This window comes from Berghia stephanieae, chromosome 5 (genome assembly GCF_034508935.2).
Source record: "Berghia stephanieae isolate SIO BIC M18660-M18661 chromosome 5, UCSD_Bste_1.3, whole genome shotgun sequence".
In the NCBI taxonomy this organism is placed as follows: domain Eukaryota; kingdom Metazoa; phylum Mollusca; class Gastropoda; order Nudibranchia; family Aeolidiidae; genus Berghia; species Berghia stephanieae.
This window is the reverse complement of record NC_088364.1, coordinates 50836763-50846762: the sequence shown is the minus strand read 5'-3', so window position 1 is coordinate 50846762 and position 10000 is coordinate 50836763. Positions and strand designations below refer to the sequence as shown.

General features: G+C 33.3%; 1 protein-coding gene across 3 annotated transcripts in view; it reads right to left on the bottom strand.

Annotated features, from left to right (window-relative positions):
* Positions 1-755: 755 nt before the first annotated feature.
* Positions 756-10000, bottom strand: part of LOC144973135 (uncharacterized) — a 49810-nt gene continuing 40565 nt past the window's right edge. For 2 of the 3 annotated variants that reach the window (XM_078915224.1, XM_078915225.1), the window contains 8 exons: positions 9569-9687; positions 8681-8782; positions 8277-8412; positions 6206-6254; positions 5522-5698; positions 4025-4144; positions 3003-3167; positions 756-1100 (listed from right to left, as the gene is read on the bottom strand). In XM_078915224.1, coding sequence (XP_078771350.1) covers positions 1069-1100; positions 3003-3167; positions 4025-4144; positions 5522-5698; positions 6206-6254; positions 8277-8412; positions 8681-8782; positions 9569-9687 — 900 coding nt within the window. In that variant the 3' untranslated portion in view covers positions 756-1068. The remainder of the gene's footprint in view (positions 1101-3002; positions 3168-4024; positions 4145-5521; positions 5699-6205; positions 6255-8276; positions 8413-8680; positions 8783-9568; positions 9688-10000) is intronic. The other variant, XM_078915226.1, reaches the window with a different exon arrangement.

Genomic DNA, 10000 nt, shown 5'->3' with positions numbered 1-10000 from the left:
TCATATGACAAAATGCTAACATTTTTTTGATATGAAAAACAAAAGTGAATAATAAATATAACGAGGGATAAAATTGTGATTTTATGATTAAGTTGGGATTGTTCTTTCTTGAACTAATACACGCACACACACACACACACACACACACACACACATACATACATACATATATGTATATATATATATGTATATATATATATATATATATATGTATATATATATATATATATATATATATATATATATATATATATATATATATATATATATATATATATAGAGAGAGAGAGAGAGAGAGAGAGAGAGACAGAGAAAGAGATTATAGATATATATACTTCCTTGAACAAAAAAGTTTCATCCATGTTGCTCAAGTATATATACTACTATTTCAACCGTGTTAAAGTTTAATTTACAATATAAATAAATCTAATTTTAAAGAAGCAAAACCGAATTCAATGTCCGTCAAAGCAACAACTGTTTTCTGATGTCAAGTTGTGTATAAATATAAAATAATATATGCACGTCTTTTAGATAATTTAAAGTGTCTATTTACACGTCAAAGTGTTTTAAAGAATATTATGGATTAAGTAGGATAGACAACAACCTTTACTATAGGTAAGTGTTCTTATGACGATTATTTTACAAATCTACAAATTATTATTGTTGAAATAAACACAGTGTTTACTTGAATGGAGAGAAAAGAGTGCAGAACAAGGGCAATGGAGTAGGACGGGGAAAGGGAGTGGGGGGGGGGGGGGGGGGGGGCATTATGATAATTCAATTTTAAACAGCAACAACAATGCAAAATATATAATAAAGTGCAAACGTGAAAGGCAAAGAGGGCATTGACAAGTCTTAAATTATAAAATATTATTATCTTATATTGGACATAATCAATAGATTAAGTAGCATCCTGGTTTGTGTGTGAGGCTACTAATACATACACACAACGATCACACGATATCATTGTCGTTAACTATTTTTTTTTCTGATTTATTGCAAACCGTTCCCCGATTTCGTTATTTTAAAAAATAGATAATTGAAGAACACGTGTTTCCTATATCCACCTTAAAAATCTGTACGTCCATCGCCTGTGTTTCCTGGAATGAAACAGATTGAAGGAGAATTTTTAAAATTACCAAAGGGGTTTTGTTAAAAAAGCAAACTTTTAAAAATGTAATCCATGACACAATAAAATGTTATGGGTTACATTCAATTGCGTCACGACATGTGACATTCGTACACATATTAGCAGGTGTGATAAGCGATAGCGTAATGAACTTGTTTAATCTTGTTGTGATGGAATGTATATTGCGTTGATTTGAGAGTATTTCTATTATAACAAAAAGACAATAACAATTTGGGATGTGACCAATCCCCTCAATCGGATGTTATGTAGTATGGCGTAAATAATACTTTGGAAATGGATGTTTACGTGAAGAAACTAAGACATTTATGCTACTTTAAAAGTGTGTATAATCCAAGGAATGAATGAAGTCTTCTACAGTTAAAACGGCCAAAGGACTTCAAGTGCAAAAACTCACAGACAATTCTGCTGTGCACGTGACAAAACATTTTTTATTTTCATTTTGGTCTGAATATTTTTACTTCAAACATCGATCGAGCAAGCAGACCCGACTTGTCTAATCTATAGGAGGAAATAGCTTTTAAAATTTCCAGGTTTCAGAGTTTTTTAAAAGTCCCAGGTCATCTTAATCAGTCTATGATTACAGAATTTTTGTGTGTCCACTAAAACCCTACTCATTTGATACACACTTTCGGGTATACGCACATCACCATGCTCCGATTAACCAAGCTTCAATGTTACCAAAATACCAGAGTTTTTTTTAAAAAATTAAGCGCTTTAGCGACTGAAAATATACTCAACGCAACGTGCTTTGCAAGGGATGTTCAAGCCAACAGAAATCGTTAACATGTAGGAGGAAGTGAAGTAACAAGAAAATCGGGTAAGTTAAATCAGAAATTCTTCGGATAAGAAATCCCGATCGAACTAGTAGTGTTTCGATTCTTCTTACACGCTAAAGAAGCTGGACCACACCCAGGCCATGACTCCTAGATGCCTTTCTACTTTGTTTTCTTAAAAGTGTCAATACTGGGGCTAGAACCCATATCATATGAATCTGGATCTTATTCTGGCGTATTTTGTGTGTTCTTATCCACTGCGTCATCAGAGCGCTTTTAAAGACCGGGAAAGAGCCTCTTACCAAGACTCAACTTTGCGCAGTCATTAGAGGGAATTGAACTCGGGGCCCACAGGCCACAAAGCGAAACATATCAATGATACGTATTAAGGCGGTGGGCATATATATATATATATATATATATATATATATATATATATATATATATATATAGAGCAGTAAAGTTAGGTGCCCCAAACGTAAACAATAACAAGTTGCTAGTGATTTCCGTTAGGGACCGGAATAATTTACGCACAATATAGGTCTCCCAATTTTGTAGTTTGAGTTGTAGGCAATACACTTTCAGTATTGAAAATATGTTTACATAAAATCTAAAAGTTGCAGAAATAATAATATAAGGCTAAATTATTATGAAAATCAGGCTCCGAATAATTCTCGTTTTGTTCACACCAGCGCAATAATTTGCTCTGGTCTAAAAATAGATAGACTGTAACTTTTGATAAATTTTAGAAAATTTTACCTTTTGTTCCATAAAATATCCATATCTAGACATTATTTGATGCATGATCGAGTATTTATGAATATGTGTTTCTTTTGCCACCTAACAGCCAAATTTTAAAGGTTATTTTTTTCTATTATTTACATTGGAACGTGAGCTGTCAAGACAGGAACATGTGGTTTGCCACGTGCTTCTCGACCTTTGTTTACGTTTGGGGCACCTAACTTTACTGCTCTATATATATATATATATATATATATATATATATATATATATATATATATATATATATATATTGTTTTTAAAAAAAGTTATTGCACATAATATTGTGAGTAACTCACCTTGTTCTTCCTCATCGTTTCCTACAGACATCTGAAGAGTCTTGAAGGCCTTTGATGGGATCTGTCCTCCTGTGTAACGTTTGTTCTCCATGTCATGAGAATTCAAGGTATCAGGCAGACCATCCTCTTCATCATCATTCACGTTCCCCCTTGAATTCCCTGTATCTAAAATAGGAGTACAAAGAACTAAATGTATATTATGCTTATTATAGGTACTCTTTCGTATCTTTTTGATAAGATTCATTAAAACGATAATCAACCAGAAAATTTAACTGCCGTACTTTGGAAAGACACGTATTTGAAAATTTGGCCATAAAGTACTAACCCATGTATGTGATGATATTAAAAATAGGTAGTCTTTAGAGTTACGAGGTGAATGGGGTCTTTGTTTATTCCAGTTTTTGTATCGCTAAGGACAATAACAAATGCTGACTGCTCTTTCAATGGGTCGCCAGTTTATAGTAAAGCACCTCTAATGACCAAACACATTCAGCTATCCGATTTTTGCTTGTGGTAGAAATTGTTAAAAATATATCTGGTTTACCTTCGATGTGTTTGGTGGCTGGTTCGAATCTTTGGATTAAATTTACACCGTGGTACGAGTCCAATACTGACTGTACCGCTACACATTATCGACATTCAGACTAACAATATTGCTTTGGTGACTCATATATTATTTTATAAACATAATTCTCTTTCCAAATATATGTTTTTATTTCTGAATGTGTCTGAAATTTGATAAAGACTACGAAGAAAAAAATCAAAATACCTGAATATTCAGACATTTTAAAATAAAATGTAATTCATATATTATGGCGTCCATTTTTGATTGGTAATCCAGTTCTAGGTTTTAAAAAAATCAAGCGGCAGTGAGCATAATATGTTGCCAATTGAATTTTAGTTGCCTTCCATAAAACAAGATTCAACGTCAGCTCTGTTCTCGACGCCTACTTAAAATTATAATGACATGAAAAATATTATTAAAAATCTAATTAACGAATTCGGGCAGGGGGTATTCTGACCTGTATCCGGGTCATGTTCCGCCCATGTCTGAAGTACCCTGAAGGCAGGAGACGGGATGCTCTTTCCAGTATATCGAATGGAGGCTTCATTGTAATTGCCAACTCCGTCTGTGTCGTCCTCTGAAATATCACAAATAAAATGTAGATTTAGCTTACATGACAAGAAACAATTTCGTTGGTTTATTCTTACACGACAAGAAACCATTTCGTTGGTTTATTTTGAGACTAATTGATACAGGCGCGAGCACTTCAGAATGGGGAATATGGATTTAGTTTCTTGTTACAAAACACGGGGATACTGGAAACACGTTTGAAGCCAATTGATGGTGGAGTAAAATATGATTCAACCATCTCGCTCTGAGAAGTGATCTGAGAGATCTTTTCAGCAGTTTGGGAAAGATAAGATAATTCTTCTTGAGTCTCACAACCTGCCGACTGTAGATGTTTATATAAATATTTTGTTGCTTAACTCAATAATCTAAGGATCAAGGATCAAGAAAAGTTTAAAATTCATAGACAGTGGCAAAACAAAAGAACGTTTATATTTTCTCCAGCTCTAGATATCGAGGGTTCATTTTAATGTGGAGTTGCTTTTCTTACAAGTGTCGTTAATTTTGTCTGTTAACGTTTATATTTTATTATAACCTTCTCCATTCATAGCTTTTTTTTTTTGATCGAAAGCTATCATATCTTTTTGATAATATTCATTAAAACAATAATCAACCAGTTAACTGCCGTACTTTGAAAGACACGTATTTGAAAATTTGGCCATAAAACTCGTCCTTCAAATTTCGATCGATTTAAATGGCCCTCATCTTGGCAAAAACGCTGAAACTTGAGACCTCCCGAAGTCATTTAAATCGATCGATAATTTTTAAATATGTCTTTTTCCAGAGTACGTGAGTTAACTGATTGATATTCATCCAAATTATAGCATGCTCTCCGAGACTTTCAACAACATTCTACTAGATTCCGTTAGAAAATGACACAAAAAATATCGAACAATCATGAATCGGTAGTTGGAGTAGTTGGTTCTGTAGTGATGAGGTATTTTATTGCCAGCTTAGATTATATATGATATTTGCATGAGGAACTAGATATTCATTGTATATAATAAATACAGTATGCCTTTATCTTAATAATACAATGTAGGAAGGGATTAGCCAGAAATAGGTCCAAATACGCTATATCCTTGTATTATCTGAAACCACCAAAAAGTCCCACATTGACAATGTCGCAAGAAATAAAATAATCTCCGAAGAAAACAAAAAGGAAAAATTGTTGAAACCCAATAGTCCCATTTCAGGACCAAGACATAAAGCGACATGATATTATGGATGTATAAGGGGTTACAGAGATTGCGAAGTTTTAGACCAATGAAGACCCCATCCGGCTAGAGGAGTTTCAAATTCCCTCCTCTTACTGTCATCTTTAAAAATAATAAAATATAGCAAAACCTAATTGTCGAGAACACAAGACATCTAAGGTTTAACCCACCATCTTGAGGAGTCTCTTGACCATTTTCTTCAGGGGCAAATTTCTTCACTCTCTCAAAAGTTTTTGAAGGAATATCAGACTTTCCGTGAAGCCCGCTAAATTTCATTTCGTCATCATCAGCATTATGTCGGAGGTCTGGATCTCGGTGCTTCCTGGGGCCAGACATTTCCTTTACATCTGGGGAAAATTACATAAAGTGAATACAATTTAACTATAACAATCAAATGTAAAAAAAAAAAAAAAGGAACGCCGTGGAAATCGCTGAGCAATGCATTAGACGACGTAAATGTCAGTTGGAATTATACCATTTAAAGTCGTATCTCTCAAATAAAAGAATGCGTCAGAATGAGAAATTACCTTTAGTCAGTTCCCTTTTTTCATTAGAAACGACCAGGGCATGCGTACCAGCTGGTTGCTTCTGTCAAAACAAAAATTGGAAGAGCGCCTAACAAATATCATGTCTAGTCCTTCATGTGTTACTGTTGTCTTAGGACATGTTGTGAATCGTTTTGAGCATACTAAGCATGAATTGCACAATATTAAAACCCAGAATTAAAATAAAATACATATTCTGATGACACCGAAATAAAAAAAAATTAATGTGACCTTAAACTTGATACAAAACATCTCGTGCAATAATTAATAAATTATCAATTTAACTATATTTTAGCGTTTAAACCACACCTTCTCCAGATTCTTCGTCTTTCTCAGTCTCTGTCATCCATTGTAAGACCTGAATAAAAAATAGAAAAAATTAAAAATAGTTATTGAATATCGCTTTTAATTCGAGTAAAATTTATCCTGGCCACTCTATGTAGTATTGCTATGTGTAGCTCGTTGAATCAAATTAGATCTTAATCTTTTTACATTATCTGGCTACGATGGTTTTTGGCAAATTGTTTCTCATAGCAGAAAGCAATTTTTATCAGTGATCATGCTACCTTGTCGTTTTCGTCTTTACTGGATCTATTTTATGTCCATTCTATATCCACGTTTATTAAGCTTGTTTGTTTTCCCTCGGCCGGTGAGGTATTATATTATTTATATTTTACATAACAAATAGACAGAAACCAGGAAAAACCTGATACAGATATCGAGCCAGAAAAATAATCGTCATCATGATAATATACGCCTTTTAAGCTAGGCATCGTACAAAGACAGTCATATGGCATTCGCAATACGGCGCTCGTAGCTTGTTGCCTATTAGTATATTATATTATGGTGTTAAAAAGCAGTCATATTCAAAAGGCCGTTGGATATACAGTTGACGAGGGATATATAACATGTGGCGTATGGCATCCTCCTTCTCTGTTTGACGCCAGCCTTTGTACACCGATTATGAAAATCCACTTTTTACAGTTTTAACCCTCTCCTTACCAACTACAGGAAAATCGTCACATTTGTTACGATACAGTGAGAATCTTTCTTAATCAGATTTGTTTTGTACATCACAAAATATTTATGAAAAATCTTTGTTTGAAAAGCTTGTAATGCTATACAAAGATATGTATATCTAGTATATGCGTATTTCTCATGAATGTGAGTGTAAAAAGTCAAGTTCTGTGCTGGGTAGGTATAACATTTCTGGAAAAATTATGAATGTAGTTGGGAAGGAGAGAGTTAAAGTCTTGGTCAGGTCACATGCAAATGATCGTGATTCCTCACGTCCAATTAAAGCTCTCTTTTCAGAAAATAAATAATAATGTGAAATTCATTGTAAGCTTCAGTTTAATTACAACAACAGATCAAATGAACGTTTCGGGTTTCCCCATTATCAACAAAACATTCATCTGTGGTGTTTCATTCATTCTGTCTTGTTGATAAAGGGGAAACCCGAAACGTTTTTTATTTCTTCGAGATTCGAGCAGCAACATTTACATTCTTTTCAGAAAATAACAAGAAGGTAATTTTACTGCCAATTTAAAGCTACAGAAACTGGGATAAACTCTGGCTTTAAAATGAGTCTAGAAGATTTTTAAATCCAACAAACAGTGAAACATGTTGATGAAACAAATAACAAAATAAAACTAATGCTTGGCAAACTTCGTGAACAGTGGGGTAAGACCTTAAAGGTTTCTTGTGTTTCCTGTATTGATAAAGGGAAAGGCATTAACATGACAAAGTATTTTCTCGTCGCTTTCTTGACAAGATGCTAATTTGTATACAGAATCTCTCCCTTCAGGCTAAGGTCCCTTGAGAGCTAGGTAATAAGAGGGTAATTTTCGGCAATTTTATACTCTCAAGGCGTAAAACAAACGTATCGGATACATAATAAAATATTTCAAATAATCTTAACTGGAGTGTTTCTTGATGTAATATATATATAAATATATATATATATATATATATATATATATATATATATATATATATATATAATATATATAATATATATAACTTTCAATAGTCTCAGGGTTTGTACTTTTTCAGCTATTAGTGATTTTTTAAATATTTAAAAGATGTGCTCTAAGCTTTGTTAAAGGTATTAGCCCCTGTTGCTTAATTTGCGGCGCTGCACTGCGGCCGGCGCCTATAATATTGTAATCTTGGTCTTTCCTCAACATAAATCTAAAAGAAATAAAATTATATTGGCCCTGAGGATGAATAGAAGATGTTTTATTTTATCTTATTAATCAATCAATTAATCTATTGTTCAATAAAAATTCATGATGTGGGTTTTAAAAACATTATACTGTGTGCTCAATATCACAATAAAATATGATATTGATCGTCAAATTGAGTTTAAAGTAATTACCTTGAACGATTTGGATTGCTTTTTTGGGTTACTTCCCATACTGACTCTGAGAGATGACTCGTCCACTTCCGGTGTTGTATCTTGACGACTAGGAAAGTAGTCAGACTGCACAAAGCCAGCTGGTTTCTTTGGCGGTCTGGGAGGAATAAAAAAAAAAATACATGTAACGTGAAGTATGTTTGTTTACCAATTAAAGTTAAATTTAATGTTCACCTGGCCTATATTTTGTAATAAATTGCGATGAAAATGAAATGATAAACTAATTTCTTAAAGAAATGGTCCATTTATACAAAATAATATGAACATTCTCACCAATCTACAAAGATCTCTACACTATGTTTTTGTTATAGGTATGATTCTCCTCCATATTCAAAATTAAAATGACTGAATGGCAAGAAACTTACCTAAATCTGGGTGTGTCATCGTGTTGCGGAAGTTGGTACGAAGATTGCTGTGAAGGACGAGATCCTTTCTTTGTCTTTGGCGCCGTTGGAGGTCCTACTTTTCTAAAATATATAAAAAAAGAAGTTATAAGCAATATTTTGGGTGAATTCATTTTCATAGAGGGCAATCATAATGATGTCCTTTCAAAGGGCATTAACAAAAAAAATAGGAATTATCAATGAAAATGGCACCTCAAAGTGGTCAGTTTTTATTTGTTCATCATCCCATTCATCCACATAATTTTCTACTTCCACCAATCTCGGGGGAAGGGTGTATTGTCTAACAGATTGAGGACCGGAAAACGAAAACTGTTGGAATATATATTTGAATTTTAATTTTCTAAATATTTGACCTTCCAGCAGTAATTGTGTAGCCGGGCCTATAATATATATATATATATATATATATATATATATATATATATATATATATATATATATATATATATATATTGACAAAAAAAAGAGCAACAAACTAGCACACTATCTATCAAGAAGATGGCAAGAAATTGTTATCGTATATTTTAGGCACAGAAACTTTGTTACGTCATGTGACATGATTTGTCTAAAGTACATTTTTGTGTTATTAATCAATGGATAAATTAGAAGAAAAAAAACTATTAATATTCCCAAAATCTGATGTACCCAAAACGTTTGCCTAGACCCGGAGTCTTCTTTTTTGTTTTCTTTTTGTTTGTTTGTATTTTCTTGTTTATATATACAGCAAATTACGGCAATTGAATTATCCCGATATCTACATCGGAAATACTGTTATAACATCGTAACCACCCTATCTTAATACCGGTTCAATCCTTTGGGCCATATAATGTAAGAATGTGTAATGCTTACTTTTTCAATTCATTCAAGTTAATGCCGTATGAGAAAGGCTTAGGGCCGCCTCCTTTAGATGACTGTAAAACAGTGTTCAGCAATTGATCGGGGACCTTCTCTTCCTCTTCCTCTGGAAACTGTTCAAATAAAACACAATGGGATGTAATATGTCAGACAGGGGTAAAACATAACATATGAAAAAGAGTTTTTACATAGGACAGGATCCACTAAATGTGTCCAAAGCGCTTTACAAGTGGTCCCAAATCAATAGCAGTATTCTCACATGTCAGACTAGACATGATATCTGTAAGGCGCTCTTACAATATATTTTTTTGGACAGAAATAATGTTGTTACCAGTGAGAAAATGTGAGCAAAGAGTCGTTTCCCAAAACTCAAGTTTGCGCCGTCTACAACGGGACTTAAGACCCAACTTTCAAATAACGCTTTGT